Source organism: Oncorhynchus gorbuscha, linkage group LG04, assembly GCF_021184085.1.
Source record: "Oncorhynchus gorbuscha isolate QuinsamMale2020 ecotype Even-year linkage group LG04, OgorEven_v1.0, whole genome shotgun sequence".
Lineage (NCBI taxonomy): Eukaryota > Metazoa > Chordata > Actinopteri > Salmoniformes > Salmonidae > Oncorhynchus > Oncorhynchus gorbuscha.
The window spans coordinates 62,278,442-62,299,814 of NC_060176.1; the positions used below are offsets into that span (position 1 = coordinate 62,278,442).

Genomic DNA, 21,373 nt, shown 5'->3' on the forward strand with positions numbered 1-21,373 from the left:
ACTCAGTACTCAGTGCTGCCACTAACGTGTTTGGCATTGTCAAATGGTTGGCATGCCACAGATAGACAACTGCATTCTGAGAGAAAGAAGCCCCGCTGAAACAGAGTTCTTAGAAAACATACCTCGCTATTGTAAACCGCATACACCAGGAATATGTACAGGCCCTACAGGAAGGAAAAGACAGAAGACAATGTACAATATAGTGAGTTATTTCTATGGACCCTTCAACAACCTAAGTATAGTTTGAGGATGAGGTTTACCTCCCCTTTCTCCGGATGAAGCCTCACAATAAATCTAAATTAACTAGCAGCTCTCTGAGGGTTACTCCGGGGCCATGGCCAGCTCATTCACATGAATTAACAACCATGCAGGAAGCTTATATGAGAGAGAGAGAGAGAGAGAGAGAGAGAGAGAGAGAGAGAGAGAGAGAGAGAGAGAGAGAGAGAGAGAGAGAGAGAGAGAGAGCGAGAGAGAGAGAGAGAGAGAGAGAGAGAGAGAGAGAGAGAGAGAGAGAGAGAGAGAGAGAGAGAGAGAGAGAGAGCGCACAGAGACAGATAGCGAAAGAGAGGTAGAGGTAGAAAGAGAAAAATAGAGGGGAAGTGCAGAGTACCCCCATTTGATTTATAGGTCTTATCAGGAGTGTGGTGGGAAGAGAGGTGGAGGTGAATCTGGCGAGGGGCCAGCCTTGAGCCCTGCCATGACCTGTCCTTCAAAGGTCCAGACTGAGCCACCCTTTCCCACACACTACACCGCTCCCGCGGCCCACCAATCGGCTTATCTAGCCCATCTCTCTCTCTCGCACGCTCTCTACAAACTTTTACAGACAATGATCCTTGAAAGAATGGCTTTGCTCACCTGGAAAGCATTGAGAGCGATGAAGACATAGGCCACCATCATGGATAGGTGCACCAGGACTCCACACAGCCAGGTAAGGCCCAGCACTGGAAGGAGAATAAGGACTGGTCGCGTCACAGCCCTGCAGACGTCAGACTGTCAGTATAGTACACCCACTCACCGACCCCCACACACACACTCTCCTGGCAGGACTCAGCTGATGCTGAATAGATGTCCATTATGAGGTCTAGCTATTGTCACACACACACACACACACACACACACACACACACACACACACACACACACACACACACACACACACACACACACACACACACACACACACACACACACACACACACACACACACACACACACACACACACACACACACACACACACACACACACACACACACACACACACACACACACACACACACACAATGTAGTTATTTGACAACCACAGCTATACTTGATGCGAGTGTATTCAATTGAAATTAGTAAAAATAATAATAATCACATGACATTATTATCATGTATGCTCTGTGTCTCTGATTTGTTGTCGTCCTGCTGCACCTGGGCCAGGAGATTGAGTTCACGTTGAACTCTGTCTACAAGGACAAAGTGAGCAATTCCTCTTCTTCCTTTGCTTTTTTTCTCAATTGAGTCTTTTTTCCAAACTTGTGACATCTCATCACATTCTGAGGGGAACAGATAGACTGCGGAGGGGGCAGAGATGGCTTGCTTACTCCTTCACTCTCTTTACAAGGAAATGAAGAGGTGATGATTGAAAATAAATATCTCAATGAAATACTGTCTTGGTGTTCATAGATGTGCAGTGTGCACAATATCATTGTTTTATTTGTCTTGTCTCTGCATGTAGGCAGCTAAATATGAGTATGGCATGTTTAGACCCTGTCTATATTGGGACAGGACTGAACCCTATGCCCTGGTCCCTGTTTTAGAGTCCACATTGACCAGACAATGAGCTTAGTGAAAAGCACACAGACCAACACACACCCACACAGTCTGCCTCTCCGTCTCTCTAGGACCAGGTGTTAGGCTGATAAGACCTATAACAACTCCCACTACTTCAGACTCAAACTACCTCATTCTCATGCAGTTACAGTCTCTCTGTTTAGTTCCGTTAAGTTTGACAGTGTGGATTGGTCACTTGTGGATTTGAAAATCACCTATTCCACAGATTGTGCTTCAAAGGAAAATTCCTCTGACAGCTCTCTGTCTCGTTGTATGCATGTATAAAACATACCATGAAAAGCCACCAATGTATGTGTCCTAGGTTTGCATGTGCGTAAGAGAGCAGGAGAGTCAGGGAAAGAGGACGAGAGACTGAATGAGAGATTGATTGAATGAGAGAGAGAGAGAGAGAGAGAGAGAGAGAGAGAGAGAGAGAGAGAGAGAGAGAGAGAGAGAGAGAGAGAGAGAGAGAGAGAGAGAGAGAGAGAGAGAGAGAGAGAGAGAGAGAGAGAGAGAGAGAGAGAGATAGTGTGGTGACTCACCAGGTCAGGTCGAAGGTATGGAGTTTAGATGCAGAACTGGGAGTGAGCATCTTTGCGCGACGACGAGCGCTGGACACTGTCACTATGACTACCCGGCAAAGCACCACTGCATTGACCTAGGAGTACACAAAGTCTTAGAACAACTGATGGACATGCCATATTGTTGCTGCATGACACAAGTATGACACATGAATAATCATCACAGGTGAGCACACACACACACACACAAATGCACACACACACACACACAAATGCACACACACACACACACACACACACACACACACACACACACACACACACACACACACACACACACACACACACACACACACACACACACACACACACACACACACACACACACACACACACACACACACACACACACACACACACACACACACACACACACACACACACACACAAATGCACACACACACACACACACACACACACACACACACACACACACACACACACACACACACACACACACACACACACACACACACACACACACACACACACACACACACACACACACACACACACACACACACAAATGCACACACACACAGTGAAGTGAAGTAACACAAGTAAAGCAAAGCTACATACAACCAAGATAAATAGAACAGGTCCCACAAAAGCCCAAATCATATCAGTCTCCACATTGAGCCAGCAGTGATTGTCTGCTTTGTACTTGTCCAAGGATATCGTCAAGGTTACACCAACAATCACAACAGGTAGACCTGCAAAAAGAAAGCAACAATATGTTTTTTTAAAGGAATATAACACAGGAATGTCTTTAATGAAGAGAGTTGACATTGCTGTGTTACAGGCACTGCAGTAGACATCATTCACTAGCCATTCTATTTATTCAGACAGCTGGCCTATAGATGAGCATCTTATAACACAGCATCATGAGTGTGTTGAGCTATTTGAATAAATACACTCTTCCAATGTGGTCAGTAGGAACACAGCCTTTGGTCTAGATGAGTTGTGTTCCAGACAGCACTGTGCACAAACTGGGCTTGTAGGATATAGGCCAGTGTCTTGTGTGACTGGATGAGTCCTGTGTGGAGTGTATCAGTGTTATTGCTGTAGTGGGTTTTACCCCAGCCGATGGAATAGTACATCTTCATCCTCCGGTCCTCGCTGATGTTGACAGACACCACCTTACTCCACAGCAGCAGCCCCTCCACCAGCATCCAGGAGAAGGAGGCCATGAAGAAAAAGTGCAGCAGGGCTGTCACCACCAGACACGCCCCCTAGTGGACAGGAGGGACAAAGCATTGACACACTTGTCAGCCATTTAAGTAACACACATATAGAACCGTGGTCTAGAGAAGAGAATGGAGTCCTATCATACTTTCAATGACAAAAGCAGATAAAAGCCTACAGGCACATGGATTTCTGACCCTATGCCCTCCTCTAGTTCATAGTACCCATAACCATACAGAGAATGAGATGTTTGAAGACAGACAGAGCTACTGTACGTAAAGAGTCCCACCTCGTTAGCAGAGGCCCAGTCACTGCACATTAGCAGCAGCTCAGCTATTCCCAGAGCCACGATCAGGTTCTTATGGACAGTGGTGCGGTCAGACTTAGGAACTCTGAACCCACACCACACCAGGCCAGAGGGGAGAGGGGAGAGGGGAGAGGGGAGAGGGGCGAGGGGAGAGGGGAGACAGACACAGAGAGATGATCAAGGTCAGACCAACATGCAGCTCATCTGTGAGTTAGTAATCATACAGCTCAGTTGGTAGAGCATGGCGCTTGTAACGCCAGGGTAGTGGGTTCGATCCCCGGGACCACCCATACGTAGAATGTATGCACACATGACTGTAAGTCGCTTTGGATAAAAGCGTCTGCTAAATGGCATATATTATTATTATTATTATATTATTACATAAATACTAAACACAGCAGCAATAGGTCTGCTCAGCATGGTAAAGAAGACATATTGTACAGACAGAGCTAATCATTCAAACAAACACATGTCTTGTACCCTTCACATGCTAGTAGATTATTCCCTGGAGCAGAGCACCACTCACCCTACAGCAATGAAGAGGATGAAGGTGAAGAGTAGGCCACACAGGGACACTCCACAGCCAATGAACGTCATCACCTGGAGGGCTTTTTCATTCTCTGGGCTCCTCTGACACACACACACATATGTATTTATCCGAAAATAAACTGATTATAAGTGTCTGTTGACTATTCTCTATTGAGTGCACTATTTCACAATGCGGAATGTGAGGACTTGTGGAGGATAGAATGGACCTTTACCTGGACTTCATAGACTTGCATCAGCAGGGCAAAGTTGGTGGTGTGGTTGCAGAAGCAGACAGTGGAGTCGTATTGTTTAGAGATGACCTCACATCCTCTAGTAGACCACCACCCCCCTGCCTCTGGCCTAGAGAGGGACAACAGTTTACACTTTCATCGCAATGTACGGTAACATTTACACTAATGATTCAAACACTGATTTCTATTGATGTAATGGCAGAACATTTGCTGTCATTATACTTACATCAGATCAAAGTCCCAGAATGCACAGACTGGGTCATACACGGTCCCTACAGGATTCTAAAGGAATCAATGGAACAGGACATGCTTTCACACTTACAGTAAAGGACAGACGTATGGAGGAGAACAAGGGGCATATATCATATTCTCTGTGAGCGAGGCAGAGGTATATAATGTATAGAGGAATGTGTTCCATGTGAGTGTGAGACTAACCCGAGCTCTGTGTTGGAGCTGGAAGCGTACAGCCATGCTGACAGGCTGTCCGTCACCCAGGATTGTAGTAGAGATGACAGAAGAGCCCAGGATGGTGCCCAGGTACCTGACACACATAGCAAAGCACAGGCCGTATAGGGACAGTCACACATAAGGCTGGATATCAACACTGGCTTATGCTCAGTAGGCACTAATGGGAAAAAAAGTCTTAATGGAAAATGGAAAGTAATGTTCTTAATGGACTGATTCATATCTACAGTAATTCATGAAAAAAAGTCTTGTCCTGTTTCAAACGATTTCTTCTCATTTCGTGCCTAGTCAGTGTCACCATGGCCTAAAACAGTTCAGAGTTCTCGTCTTCCCTACCTCTGGATGCCATCGGTGACGATGGGAAACATGGTGATGTTCTCTTCTGAGTTGAAGAGAGGCCGCAGGGAACTGTACCACGTGTTCACCACAGTCACCATCTGGAAGCCTGCTCATACAACATCCACATCCACATAAACAACAACATCAACATCCACATAAACAACATCAACTTCCACATAAACATCAACATCCACATAAACAACATCAACTGCCACATAAACATCAACATCCACATAAACAACATCAACTTCCACATAAACATCAACATCCACATAAACAACAACAACATCCACATAAACAACACTTCTAAGAACACTAGACAGTTTAACAATGCAGCACAAAGTGGAAACAGAGCAATATTATGTCTCACAATAACCAGCTGATATAGATTGTGAATAGTTGTATGAAGTCAAGTGGTACTACGAATGGATGAAAACATAATGTCTGTACCATGCACCAAGTGTGTACTAGTACATACACTAAGGACACCTGCTCTTTCCATGACATAGACTGACCAGGTGAATCCAGGTGAAAGCTATGATGCCTTATTGATGTCATCTGTTAAATCCACTTCAATCAGTGTAGATGAAGGAGAGGATATAGGTTAAAGAAGGATTTTTAAGCCTTGAGACAACTAAGATATGGATTGTGTACGTGTGCCATTCGTTCATTCAGAGGGTGAATGGGCAAGACAAAAGATTTAAGTGCCATTGAACGGGTTATGGTAGTAGGTGCCGGGCACACTGGTGTGTCAAGAACTGCAACGCTGCTGGGTTTTACACGCACAACAGTTTATTGTGCGAATCAAGAATGGTCCACCAACCCAAAGGACATCCAGCCAACTTGACACAACTGTGGGAAGCATTGGAGTCAACATGGGCCAGCATCCCTGTGGAACGCTTTCAACACGAAAGGCTGTACTGAGGGCAAACACAGGGGGGTGCAACTTGCAACTCAATATGAGGAGTGTGTTCTTCATGCTTTGCACACTCAGTGTTCAAACAGTACTTGATATATTATTGGAATGTATTTTTAAAATCCTGCTTCACTACTGTAGGTGTTTTTACTGTTAGAGGAATGCATGGTTGAGACTGTAAAGTAGTCGGCTGGCTATGATTGAAGGAGTGCATATTCTCATCTAGACACAGTACAGCTACAGACAGCACAGTTACAGACAGTACAGCGCTCTCAGGGATGTCTCTCACCGTTGTCATGGAGATCCTGCATGTTCTGTGTGGGGACTGAGATGCAGTCTATGTTGGTTTTGCTGTCCACCACTGGACCACAGAACTTAGACCCACTGGATTCCTCTCCCAGACGCTTCTGCTGGACCTCCAGCTCTGAATGACATACAGTAAATAACTATTCTCAGTGGAACTATAGGAAGAGGAAGGGTTGTAGTCACAGCAGCACATCCTACAAAACGTGCTAATGAGTAAACAGGAAGGACAGAAAGGCCTGTACACTGTATGCTCCTACATGTGACCTGATGAAGACAGGTCCGCTGTGGATATGAAGGTTGTCATTAAAGGTGGTATAAGGAATAGCAGTATACGCATTACCCACATGAAAAAATACTATATTATAAACTGGGTGGGTCGAACCCTGAATGCTGATTGGCTGACTGCCGTGGTATATCAGACTGTATACCATGGGTATGACAAAACCTTTATTTGGACTATTCTAATTATATTGGTAACCAGTTTATAATAGCAATAAGGCACCTCGGGGGTTTGTGGTATTTGGCCAATATACAACAGCTAAGGGCTGTATCCAGGCACTCCGCGTTGCTTCGTACATAAGAACAGACCTTAGCTGTGATATATTGGCCATATGCCACACCCCCTCGTGCCTTATTGCTTAAGTATACTATGGTATAACTACTACAGTATTCACTGTAGTGCTTTTGTGGACTTTACTGTAGTATTCACTGTAGCATTTCTGCAAGTCAGCAAAAAGTATTTACTGTAGCATACTGTAGTATTTACTCTTTACTATAGTATAAATAATGTAGTAAAGGAAAACTGTAGTATATAATATAGTAATTAATGTGGTGTTTTCGCAGATTGTACTATAGTGTGTTATTTACTGTAGTGTTTCTACTGACATGACTGTAGTATTTTTGTTTTATTATCTTTGACATAGAAGTGGAGGCTTTGTCCTTCAGGAAACCTACTGTAGGTAACACAATATATGGTCTATACTTGGCATGTAGGTTTCTCACTTATGGGTGGAACAAATTGAGATTATGGGGTGGGGAATGGGCAGGGTACAGTATGTACTAATTAGTATGGTATTCTACAGTATACTAAGTTTACTACAGAATTCTATAGTAAGTACTGTAATATTCTATAGTATACTTTAGTCTTTTTTCATGTGGGTACACAAAGCAATATCGAACCAATAAAAATGTTAAGTGGCTAAATCTGAATTAGCCACTGGAAGATGTTATTGTTTTAATATTGCTTTGTGTAGTATGTCTGCCCACTCTCTCAGCCTTTCAGAAGCACACAGAACACACTGTAACAGTCTAGAGAATGTACTGTACTAAGTGACTTACTGATGCTGGAGCTGTGAATGAGCAGATGATCGGTTTCTGCCATCAGCCGAGTGCTCAGACTGGTCACCATGCGGTCAATACTCCTGACCACAGTCATCGGTCCACTCACCACCTGGGGCACGGGGCAGGGATAAGGGTATGGGGTTCATCATAGCAATATACTGGTCGTTGGTAGGGCCCTGACCACGTGAACTGACCAGGATATTAAGCCTATAACTAGGACACAGAGTTTGGTCAGCTGGTCAAGAGACTCCTGGCTGTAGTTATTGGAGAAGAGCAGACACTGTGAGTGAAGCAGTGCTACGTGGTTGAGGAAAGCCACAGTGTTTCAGTCCTCTAGCTGCTCTAATACATTCAGTCTGGCTGTGCTGTGCTGCTGTGACCTTGAAGGGTAGAAAGGCCTGGGAGAGGGGAGGTGGGTGAAGTGGGGGAGACGAGCGCTGCATCAATATGAACACTTATCATATGGCTACCACTAGGATACATAGACATATAATATACATGTCCTATGTAATTGTTTTGGATGGGTCTGTTAAAAGCACACAGTGCTTCCTTTAAAGAACATTCAATATTGTCTTTGTTGGATATTAAATAAAAATTGTTCAGAGATTATAATAGTCTGTGAAAAAGTGCTGCAGCAATATATAAATTAGACCTGTTTATTGTTACACTAGATATTCATGGATTTAGAGGAGATGTAGAGGATATTATATTTAGTGTATGTGCAATTAAGATTGATCAAGATTCAGCCTTATGTGTTCTGTACATGTACACTAACTAATTAAGCCAAGCGTAACCATTCATTTGATAGTTTCTCTGTCATTCACAGTATACATCTTACTGTCCTCTAGTGGAGAAATGCTCAAATCATACTCCAGTACTACATTCTTAACACCTTGTCTCTGCCTCCTCCTGTTCCCAGTCATTGCTGTAGTCTGCCACTCTGGTACCTGATGTAAACAGGGCTTCGTAAATCACTTTAAATAATTGATTGATACCTGTTTGATGGCCTGCCACTTGGGGACGTTGTCCTGGCTGATGATGCTGTCAGCCACAGTGATGAAGGTGTGGCTGAGCTCCCCAGCGCTGTTGGTGGCCCGGCTGTGGTTCCCCTCCGTGGCCATGTCTGTGGGCACGTCTGCAGCCCGCACTAGCAGTTGGACCAGGGACAGCATGTCTCTAGGCTGCAGCCCCTCTTTGGTGTCTTCCAGGGCCTGCCTGGACATGTTGAGCAGACTGGACACCTGACCCCAGCTCATCTGACCCCCTGACTGCTCCCCAATCACACCCTCCACACCCTGATGAACACACACGCACACACACACACACACAAATACACACAAACACACAAAAAGAGCAGAGGATGTAAAGGAAATCAAAAATTGTAGATCAAAGAAAAAAAAAATCCTGACAGGCAACCAGTGATTTATAGTAATCAGTCTTTACCTGTGTTCCATTGGAGAGCTGCATGAGGAGGTTCATGAAGGGACTGGGATGGGAGCTCTGTAACTCACTCAACCCCTTCATCTTAACATAGCGCTCTGTTACAGAGAGCCATGTGTCAGAAACAGTCCATGGTTCCTCTCTGATGTTTTGTTAGGTTATTTAGTCACAAACTATGTTTGCTATGTTTGTTACAGTACGTAAGTAATGGTCTAGGCCTGTGTATTGGCGGTCTAGATAGTAGTTGACTCACCCCTGCTGGTCCTGCAGATGAAGGGGAGTGTGGTGGAGCAGTCTGCAGAGCTGTACAAGGGGAGCTGTTGGCTAGACCAGCCCTCTAGAGCCCTGCAGCCCTGCATCTCCCTCTGCCTGTGGACCCCTGCAACACAACACACAGACATACAGCATGAGACAGCTCCAGTAACTACATAATACATTTATTATTCTACTAAAGTTAATGGAAATATATTTAAATGACTTATTTGCGTCAAGTGAGCTCTTGATTTTGGAACACCTTTGTTTACTCCATGGTCCTCCAAGTATTTGGTTTAATTTAGCATGCTATAGCATAACATGCTTTAAAATACTATCATATTTTCATATTCATATTCAACAACCTTTGAAAAACACAGACAATTACTTGCAATTAATTTAACCGTGTTTGAAATTTTTACTGAAAATGGCTGCCAACAAAAAGCCAACTTGTTACTTACAGAAATGGAATCCCTTTCGTGACGGTTTAACATTTTGTTGCTTTTCACTATTGAGTAGAGCTCCATTCCCTTCGTAAAGCGCATACCTCATACTTGTGTGAATCCCCCTCCTCTGCCCTCCACATGGCCGTTAGCCAGGGAACGATGCTAACCAGTTTCCTCTCCCCCATGACTCTCTCTCAGACAGACATACTGGATGTGTTCAGGCAGACAGCCACTGGTTTAACTGGCCTCTTTTGAGGTAGATCACCCAGAATGATTCAACAACCAGCTGACAGGGGACTGGGAACAATCACCACTGCCTCAGTATTGGATTAGTAATAGCTATGGATTGATCTGGAAGAAGGACAATAGGTTTGCAATAGAAAGCTCTATAAAGGTACCATATCAGAATTAAAAAGCTATGTGAAAGAAACAAAATACCTACATTCTGATTTTAAATCTGCTGGAGGCCACCCGATAATCTATTCTGAATTTTTTGTGTGAACAAATCCTTCTTCAATGGAAAGTAGGCTACCTAACTTGGACCAAGAGACCACAAGGGGCATGTGAAACAAAATGGCTGACAGTAAGTTTAAACAGCCAAGATTCAACTGCTAAGATGACAATCAAACCAAACCAAAAAAATATATCAACCTTGAATCAAAAGCACTGATAAAAAGCACATCCAATAAAGATCAGATTACAGCTATATTTTATGTAGGGATTTCTCATTGTTGTGTGAGTGTTGGTGCAGACTCACCTGGGCAGAACAGATTGGCTGACACCTCTTTTACCACTGGGTGACGGGTCATATTATCAATACTCCAGGTAAAGATAGCTTTCTGGGTCAAAGGTGAGCAGCCGTCCAGGGCACGGAACTGCCTCTGCTCCAAGGATGTGTCCCAGACATTCAGATCTGTGATATTCCCTACGAAGGGTTCAGTGAAGTTCCCTCCAAATGAGTCCTGGTCCTGCCCCAGGATAAGTATGCCCTTTCCATGTATGTCCCTGGGGGTGTTAGTCCTGGAGCCCATGGCCCCTCTCTCCCCGTCCACATAGATGGCCCAGTGGCCGTCAGCCTTGCGCCAAGTAACACAGAGGTGGTGCCAGGCCCCATCGTTGAGGAAGGAGGCCTTGTAGGGGAAGTGCTGCCCGTGGACAATGAGCGCCAGCAGTATGCGTCCTGTTCTGTCCACCTGCCCGCGCAGCTGGAACTCATTGGTGAAGACAGGTGCGGCGTAGGAGTACATGGTGGACACCTGGTCCCACTGGGGGTCCCACTGCACGCGGACACACACGCTCACCGCTGGCAGGGCCGGGAACATCATGTTGACACGACCGTAGCCCTCCTGAGAATCCCTGGGAAATTTCAGGGCTTGGAAGAGCATGTCTAACAGGTAGAGACAGAAGAAGATCATCACTCTCTATGCTGGCCTTGATCACAACACAATGCCAAGGTATCGATCATCATTTATAGACAACTTGATAGAGTGGAAGAGATTAATGCAATATGGCATCAAGACATAGGTGTTGTAGTTGCTAAACTCACACTGTTTGGCTAGTGCCAGAGGCCTGCTCATTGGTCTGTTGGGGTCCCTGACCCACATGGGTCCATGCAGGCCTGCCCGCCTCTGGAGCGCCAGGGTTCCCTCCTCATCTTCAGGCTGGCCCAGGGTGGTGAGGGAGCTGAACTGGCCGCTGCAGAAGCTCTCTGCCTGGGAGAGGTCCAGGGATACGTTGACCAGCTGGAACACCCAGTCTGATGTTTGATGGACCAGACTGCCCTCTGTCATTATGACCACAAAACCACAAATAGGCATGGATCACACTTTACAGGAACTCCTCTATCATCTGTTTGAGCAAATCTCTATGGAAACAACAGGGAAATGACATGATATCCTAAAGACATTCTAGCATCATACATCAGGTTGTAAGAGTTGCTGCCATCGCATTGAAAGTGATTGACAGTTCCAGAACTCACCACCTGAGTCCATCTCTCCTTTGTCTGGCCCCGGTTGTGTTGGCTCACATTCACACAGCACCTACAATAGAGGAAACATTTACTCTGCTTTATTCTGTTGGCTAGTGCATAGACATGTAATATCCTTGATATGTACTTTCCAATGAACTCAGTATAGAAACAAGCAGAACCATGGAGTCAAATGAATAGTTGTGTTTAGCCTATGAAACGTATCAGATCTACCAATAAATACATTAATATATACAGTAAAACGCTGAAAACAATGAATGGATTCATATTCCACATTATGTAATTTTATATTTAAGAAAGGAATAGACATTACCACTATGCAACAGAGCAGAAGCCCAGACAGGAGGGCTCCAGTCATCTCTATGTCTCAGTGTTCCACAGCTGAAACAAAACACAATGCTAACTGGTCTCTGCCTTTCAGGAGACACTGAGGTTTCTTCAATGGATTATACTGTAGCCTCTATTCATATCAAAGACCAATACACCTCTGTTCAACAATACAATGACTAACACAGTGCAAAAACATACTGTATAAACAATATTTGAAGTGTTATAGATATTATACTATATTTTGTGTATATTTCAAAGAGAACCACCTCAAATAAAATAGCGATAGGCTACTTATCTTACCGTATAACACACATCAAAGTTACCCTAGACCCACACTGCAACAGGTGATGTCCCCTTATTTGTGTAACTGGGCTTACTGTAGCCTCGTAGAGAACAGACTGCTCCGTCTCCAGCTCTTACTGCCTAGTGCTACTCCAAGGCTGCTGTAACCCTCCTTAAATACCGAGGATCACTATTCTGATTTCCTGCGTGTGCTCTGACCATTGTCCAGTCTAGTCAGTTCATCCACTGTCCAGCCGCTTTAGCCTCCAGTATCTCCTGCCTGACTGGTCTCTATGGAGAAGTCTCTGCTGTGCGTTGTGAGGAGCATCTGTCCGTTGCCTTTCTGTCCAACAGTCAACCTCTGCCTTCAGCCAGCTCCCCCTCCCTAGCACCAACACCACCACCACACTCTTCAGCACCCTTGAATCAGCAGCATGCTTTGTCATGCAAATCGGGCCATTTTTTTTAAGAACCCTACTTACGCAAGCAGTGCCAAGTGTTTGGCATGGAGATTTCATCAAGACCTGCAGGGTGGCAAGCATTTCTGCACCACTCTTATTGTCTGCTGCTGCTTCTGCTATTTACTGTATACATCAAGGTACGCTACATGACGATAAGTATGTGGACACCTGCTCGTTGAACATCTCATTCCAAAATCATGGGCATTAATATGGAGTTGGTCCCCGCTTTGCTGCTACTCTTCTGGGAAAGCTTTCCATTAGATGTTGGAGCATTGCTGCGGGGACTTGCTTCCATCCAACGACAAGAGCATTAGTGAGGTGGAGCACTGATGTTGGGCGATTAGGCCTGGCTCGCAGTCAGCCTTCCAATTCATCCCAAAGTTGTTCGATGGGGTTGAGGTCAGGACTCTGTGCAGGCCAGTCAAGTTCTCGACAAACCATTTACGTATGGACCTTGCTTTGTGCACGGGGGCATAGTCATGCTGAAAAAGAAAAGGCCTTTCCCAAACTGTTGCCACAAAGCTGGAAGCACATAATTGTCTAGAATGTCATTGTATGCTGTCGCGTTAATAATTCCCTTCACTTGAACTAAGGAGCATAGCCTGAACCATGAAATCCTTCCTAAGACCATTATTCTTCCTCCACCAAACTTAGATTGGGTCAAAAATCGAATCAAATGTTATTTGTCACATGCACCAAATACAACAGGTGTAGACATTACCGTGAAATGTTTACTTATAAACCCTTAACCAACAATGCAGTTCAAGAAATAGAGTTGAGAAAATATTTTCAAAACAAACCAAAATAAAAAATAAAAACGAGGTTAAAAATAAAAAACATACTAAAAAATACTATTATGATAATGAATGACTTCCAATTCTACAGTAAACCATAGAGCATCATCTATTTTATTTAGGTTACTCTGTATATATACACTGAGTTAACCAAACAATAAGAACACATTCCTAAATTTGAGTTGCACCCTCTCTTTTGCCCTCAGAACAGCCTCAATTCGCTGGAGAATGGCCTCTACACTATGTCGAAAGCGTTCCACAGGGATGCTGGCCCATGTTGACTCCAATGCTTCCCACAGTTGTGTCAAGTTGGCTGGATGTTCTTTGTGTGATGGACCAATATTGATACACAATAAAACTCGAAACTGTTGAGCGCACCTTGCACCTAGTACCATAGTACTACCAGTTCAAAGGCACTTAAATCTTTTGTCTTGCCCATTCACCCTCTGAATGGCACACATACAGTGCATTCGGGAAGGATTCAGACCCCTTGACTTTTTCAACACTTTGTGACTTTTTCCACACTTTGGCGCTTTTCTAAAATTGATTAAATGTTTGTTTTTTCTCATCAATCTATACACAATACCCCATAAAGACAAATCAAAAAACACTTGTTTGGAAATGTTTTCAAATTTATATAAAAAAACATGTAAATAATACATTTACCTAAGTATTAAGACCCTTTACTCAGCACTTTGTTGAAGCACCTTAGGCAGCGATTACAGCATCAAGTCTTCTTGGGTACGATGCTACAAGCTAGGCACACCTGTTTTTGGGGAGTTTCTCCCATTCTTCTCTGCAGATCCTCTCAAGCTCTGTCATGTTGGATGGGGAGCGTCGCTGCACAGCTATTTTCAGGTCTCTCCAGAGATGCTCCCGAGTGGTGCAGCGGTCTAAGGCACTGCATCTCAGCGCTAGAGGCATCACTACAGACCCTGGTTGGATTCCAGGCTGAATCACAACTGTCAGTGATTGAGAGTCACATAGGTTGGCTGTATGTCTTGGAAAGCTTTTTTCGCCTGGTCACATACAGCTGATGTGTTGTGCATTGAAGGGAATAGAACGGAATAGGTGAAAGGAGGAGAGTGCATAACGTAGACGCGAGAAGGAATACAACGTGGCTACAGTGAACTGAGTTTAAGGGTGATCAGGGGTGTATTCATTCTGACAATTCTGTTGAAAAACGTTTCTTAAACAGAAGCAAACGGAACAAAAAGGGGATAAACATACCTGAATTTGTCCAATAGAAACTCTCGTGTGCAACGGTTCGACTATTGATTACACCCATTATCAGCTAGATACAGTTAAGAGTGTGCAAGGCAGCATTGGTCAGTTTGGCCGGGAGGCCAGATTTAGGAAGAGTCTTGATGGTTTCAAACTTCTTCCATTTAAGAGTGATGGGGACCTTGAATGAGGCAGCCTTTTTTTGTTACCCTTCCCCAGATCTGTGCCTCGACACAATCTTGTCTCTGAGGTTCTATGGACAGTTCCTTCAACCTCATGGCTTGTTTTTTTTCTCTGACATGCACTGTCAACTGTGGGACCTTTTATGGACAGGTGTGTGCCTTTCCAAATCATAAACAATCAATTTAATTTACCACATGCGGACTCCAATCAAGATGTAGAAACATCTCTAGGTTGTTCAATGGAAAAAGGATGCACATGAGCTAAATTTCAAGTCTCATAGCAAAGGGTCTGAATACTTATGTAAATAAGGTATTTATGTTTTTTATTTTGAATAAATGTGCAACAATGTCCCAAATCTTGTTTTCACTTTGTCATTATGGGATATTGTGTGGGGATACCTAGTCTTACAACTGAATGCATTCAACTGAAATGTGTCTTCCGCATTTAACCCAACCCATCTGAATCAGAGATGCGCTCTATTCAATCCATGTGTCAATTTTGTATGCTGAGTGTTTAACATACTGCATGTGACACATACTTTCTTCTTAGATGCACATAAGTGAACAGCATACATAGACATTTACAACCAGAATACATTCCTTTACTGTATATGAAATGAAATAAATAGTATGGACCACTCTCGGCTTTTGGTTTTAGTAGAGGGAGCCTCCCGTGTGCCCCCAAACCCACACACGTGTGCTTGAGTGTAAGACCCCACACAAAAGCCACTAATCACTAATGCCCTGGAAGATAAAGAGCTGCATTAGTATTCCCCTGAGCACCAACCAACACACAGACTGAAAGCCACACCACAGACCCAGATTAACAGAGCCTGCTGCTGCACCAAACTGGGCACCACTTGCCTTAATCTGCTGTCTGAACAGCAGCCTGCGGCCTCTCCCTTCACCCAGACCATACACATTGGTTTGAACATGTAAGTATCTTTTGCAAGTTTGCGTTTGAAACAATTTAATTAAGGATCTGCCCCTTTTTTTTCAATTTTCCCCTAAAATGACATACTGCAATCTAACTGCCTGTAGCACAGGGCCTAAAGCAAGGATATACATATTCTTGATATCGTTTGAAAGGAAACACTATGAAGTTTGTGGAAATGTTAAATTAATGTAGGAGAATATAACACATTAGATCTGGTAAAAGATAAGACAAAGAAAAAACATGTTTTTTTGTATTACTTTTTGTACCATCACCTTTGAAGTTCAAGATAAAGGCCATAATGTATTATTCCAGCCCAGGCGTAATTTAGATGTTGGCCACTATATGGCAGCAGTGTACGTGCAAAGGTTTAGAATGATCCAATGAACCATTGCATTTCTTTTCAAAATGCCCAAATGTGTCACGTTCGTTGTAATGAGGAGACCAAGGCACAGTGTGATGAGAATACATTCCTCTTTATTAAAGGAAGAACACTTAAACAAACTAATAAAATGACCATGAAGCTATAAACACTAGTGCTGACACAGGCAACTATACATAGACAATAACCCACTGATAAACCAAGGAATATGGCTACCTAAATATGGTTCCCAATCACAGACAACGATAAACAGCTGCCTCTGATTGAGAACCAATCTAGGCAACCATAGACATATAAACCATAGACATATACCCCTAGACTAGAAAAACCCCTAGACATACAAAATAAAACTAGACAATACAACAACTTAACACACCACCCTTATCACACCCTGACCTAACCAAATAATAAAGAAAACAAAGGTAACTGAGGTCAGAGCGTGACAAATGTGCCTAATTGGTTTATTAATACATTTTCAAGTTCATAACTGTGCACTCTCCTCAAACAATAGCATGGTATTCTTTCACTCTAATAGCTACTGTAAATTGGAAAGTACATTTACCATTTACATTTACTGGTATGTCAGATTAACAATCATTTAAGATTTCTGCCAATATCAGATATATCTATGTCTTGGGAAATGTTTTTCTTACTTATAAACTCATGCTAATCACATTAGCCCATGTTAGCTCAACCGTCCCACGGGGGATCCACCAATCCTGTGTAAACAAAATGTGTGGATTTAGGATCTTATTTTGAGCCACTTTGCTACAGTGGGAAAATAATCCTGCAGCAACAGGAAATGTGAATAATTATGTGGATTATAATTCATGGACATTTTGTAGGAGTTGACACATCATAAAGGTAAATCAAGTCTGAAATGTCAAAGTGGAAATGACAAACTTCCGAAGCCTTTTGAGGTTTAAAACACACTACAAGTTTTAAATGTCCTACATTACAGAACATTTCTCCTGCAACAGGGGGATCAAGTTAAGATCCTACATCTGTACTGATCAACTGAAGAAGTAGAACAGGATACTTCTTTCACCTTCAGATAATTAAAATGACTCAGTTCATTGAAGAAAATGTACAGTGTAGATAACCATCATCTGAATTGACTATTAATAATTCTCAACAGGCTTTAGGAAGTCTATTAATGTGGTTCTAAGTGTGTGTCTCTGTCCACCTTCTGTGTAAACGGTATAGTTAGAGCTTAATGCTAAGCCCTGTGTTGCTGACCCACTGCAGTAAAACACATTAGGGGTTGACGTATAAAACTTAACTACCACCTGTTCGCTCTACACACTGAGTTGACAAAAATAATGGGTACAGTTGTGATGTTTCCCCCGACTCAGTGTGTCAGAAAAAGGACACACAAGCAGATACTTGAAACTCATGATCTTTAGAGGAGTATTGATTATGTCATTTGAATTTACAAAACAAGTAGTACGTTTAACATGGAGGTAGAGAAGGGATCTTGTGTGTTGGTGAGACAGGGGTGTGATAACCATCTCTACCCTGGTTGACTGCATTATAGAAATGTCTCTGTATGCATAAGACAGGTTATATACCCTTCACAAACATATTGATGGATGGTTTACTGACACCAACTAATGAGCAACACTTATCAATCTTTATTCCACTTCAATCCATATTGTTCTTAATATAATTTGGGTTAACTGCAGGGCTTGTTGAAAAGGTACTGAGATGAGATGTACTATAGGGTGACAGCGTGACAACCATGCTGAGAGTGTGAGGAGAATGTGGTGTGTAGGAGACGGCCTTGTTAACAGAGTAGGACTGAGGTAGGAGTTGTGGGATGCAGTGGAGGCATGACTACCTTGGTACGCTGGTATGTCAACTACAATGCAATGATTCACAGAGTAATAAAAGCAGTGCTGGTGAACACATAATGTGGAAGAGGCACCACAGCATTGTCCTGGGGATCCCAGAGCAACAGACTAACCACAGCATTGTCCGGGGGATCCCAGAGCAACAGACTAACCACAGCATTGTCCTGGGGATCCCAGAGCAACAGACTAACCACAGCATTGTCCGGGGGATCCCAGAGCAACAGACTAACCACAGCATTGTCCGGGGGATCCCAGAGCAACAGACTAACCACAGCATTGTCCGGGGGATCCCAGAGCAACAGACTAACCACAGCATTGTCCGGGATCCCAGAGCAACAGACTAACCACAGCAGCATCCCAGAGCAACAGACTAACCACAGCATTGTCCGGGGATCCCAGAGCAACAGACTAACCACAGCATTGTCCGGGGGATCCCAGAGCAACAGACTAACCACAGCATTGTCCGGGGGGATCCCAGAGCAACAGACTAACCACAGCATTGTCCGGGGGATCCCAGAGCAACAGACTAACCACAGCATTGTCCGGGGGATCCCAGAGCAACAGACTAACCACAGCATTGTCCGGGGGATCCCAGAGCAACAGACTAACCACAGCATTGTCCTGGGGATCCCAGAGCAACAGACTAACCACAGCATTGTCCGGGGATCCCAGAGCAACAGACTAACCACAGCATTGTCCGGGGGATCCCAGAGCAACAGACTAACCACAGCATTGTCCGGGGGATCCCAGAGCAACAGACTAACCACAGCATTGTCCGGGGAGCAACAGACTCCCAGAGCAACCCAGAGCAACAGACTAACCACAGCATTGTCCTGGGGATCCCAGAGCAACAGACTAACCACAGCATTGTCCGGGGATCCCAGAGCAACAGACTAACCACAGCATTGTCCGGGGATCCCAGAGCAACAGACTAACCACAGCATTGTCCGGGGCAACAGATCCCAGAGCAATCAGAGCAACAGACTAACCACAGCATTGTCCGGGGATCCCAGAGCAACAGACTAACCACAGCATTGTCCGGGGGATCCCAGAGCAACATACTAACCACAGCATTGTCCGGGGGATCCCAGAGCAACAGACTAACCACAGCATTGTCCGGGGGATCCCAGAGCAACAGACTAACCACAGCATTGTCCTGGGGATCCCAGAGCAACAGACTAACCACAGCATTGTCCTGGGGATCCCAGAGCAACAGACTCCACAGAGCAACAGACTAACCACAGCATTGTCCGGGGGATCCCAGAGCAACATACTAACCACAGCATTGTCCGGGGGATCCCAGAGCAACATACTAACCACAGCATTGTCCTGGGGATCCCAGAGCAACAGACTAACCACAGCATGGTCCGGGGGATCCCAGAGCAACAGACTAACCACAGCATTGTCCGGGGGATCCCAGAGCAACAGACTAACCACAGCATTGTCCGGGGGATCCCAGAGCAACAGACTAACCACAGCATTGTCCGGGGGATCCCACAGCAACAGACTAACCACAGCATGGTCCTGGGGATCCCAGAGCAACAGACTAACCACAGCATTGTCCTGGGGATCCCAGAGCAACAGACTAACCACAGCATGGTCCGGGGGATCCCAGAGCAACAGACTAACCACAGCATTGTCCGGGGGATCCCAGAGCAACAGACTAACCACAGCATTGTCCGGGGGATCCCAGAGCAACAGACTAACCACAGCATTGTCCGGGGGATCCCAGAGCAACAGACTAACCACAGCATTGTCCGGGGGATCCCAGAGCAACATACTAACCACAGCATTGTCCTAGGGATCCCAGAGCAACAGACTAACCACAGCATTGTCCTGGGGATCCCAGAGCAACAGACTAACCACAGCATGGTCCGGGGGATCCCAGAGCAACATACTAACCACAGCATTGTCCTGGGGATCCCAGAGCAACAGGCTAACCACAGCATTGTCCGGGGGATCCCAGAGCAACAGACTAACCACAGCATTGTCCGGTGGATCCCAGAGCAACAGACTAACCACAGCATTGTCCTGGGGATCCCAGAGCAACATACTAACCACAGCATTGTCCTGGGGATCCCAGAGCAACAGACTAACCACAGCATGGTCCGGGGGATCCCAGAGCAACAGACTAACCACAGCATTGTCCGGGGATCCCAGAGCAACAGACTAACCACAGCATTGTCCTGGGGATCCCAGAGCAACAGACTAACCACAGCATTGTCCGGGGGATCCCAGAGCAACAGACTAACCACAGCATTGTCCGGGGGATCCCAGAGCAACAGACTAACCACAGCATTGTCCGGGATCCCAGAGCAACAGACTAACCACAGCATTGTCCTGGGGATCCCAGAGCAACAGACTAACCACAGCATTGTCCGGGGGATCCCAGAGCAACAGACTAACCACAGCATTGTCCGGGGGATCCCAGAGCAACAGACTAAGCACAGCATTGTCCTGGGGATCCCAGAGCAAAAGGACAAACCACAGCATTGTCCGGGGGATCCCAGAGCAACAGACTAACCGCAGCATTGTCCAGGGGATCCCAGAGCAACAGACTAACCACAGCATTGTCCTGGGGATCCCAGAGCAACATACTAACCACAGCATTGTCCGGGGGATCCCAGAGCAACATACTAACCACAGCATTGTCCTGGGGATCCCAGAGCAACAGACTAACCACAGCATTGTCCGGGGGATCCCAGAGCAACAGACTAACCACAGCATTGTCCTGGGGATCCCAGAGCAACAGACTAACCACAGCATTGTC

General features: G+C 44.9%; 1 protein-coding gene across 1 annotated transcript; it reads right to left on the reverse strand.

Annotated features, from left to right (window-relative positions):
- Positions 1 to 2: 2 nt before the first annotated feature.
- Positions 3 to 13,119, reverse strand: LOC124033028 (adhesion G-protein coupled receptor D2-like). Its single transcript, XM_046344953.1, has 21 exons — positions 12,792 to 13,119; positions 12,475 to 12,542; positions 12,153 to 12,213; positions 11,721 to 11,957; positions 10,932 to 11,561; positions 9,730 to 9,855; positions 9,480 to 9,574; positions 9,032 to 9,331; positions 8,034 to 8,145; positions 6,679 to 6,813; positions 5,471 to 5,579; positions 5,105 to 5,210; positions 4,896 to 4,951; positions 4,652 to 4,778; positions 4,417 to 4,520; positions 3,873 to 3,975; positions 3,477 to 3,630; positions 2,978 to 3,111; positions 2,360 to 2,475; positions 856 to 976; positions 3 to 164 (listed from the first exon to the last, which is right to left on the reverse strand). Exons 2-21 carry the CDS (start codon positions 12,517 to 12,519, stop codon positions 3 to 5), a joined length of 3,033 nt encoding a protein of 1,010 aa, XP_046200909.1. The 5' UTR covers positions 12,520 to 12,542; positions 12,792 to 13,119.
- Positions 13,120 to 21,373: the final 8,254 nt, after the last annotated feature.

What these genes read in the sequence shown, in the direction of transcription:
- LOC124033028 (XM_046344953.1), bottom strand. Translation starts at nt 12,519, where the DNA reads ATGACTGGAGCCCTCCTGTCTGGGCTTCTGCTCTGTTGCATAGTG. An exon ending in CATTCACAGCTCCAGCATCA is followed by an intron (nt 6,814 to 8,033) that starts GTAAGTCACTTA and finishes TATGTCATTCAG; the next exon opens with AGCTGGAGGTCCAGCAGAAG. An exon ending in ATCCTCTTCATTGCTGTAGG is followed by an intron (nt 3,976 to 4,416) that starts GTGAGTGGTGCT and finishes GTGTGGGTTCAG; the next exon opens with AGTTCCTAAGTCTGACCGCA.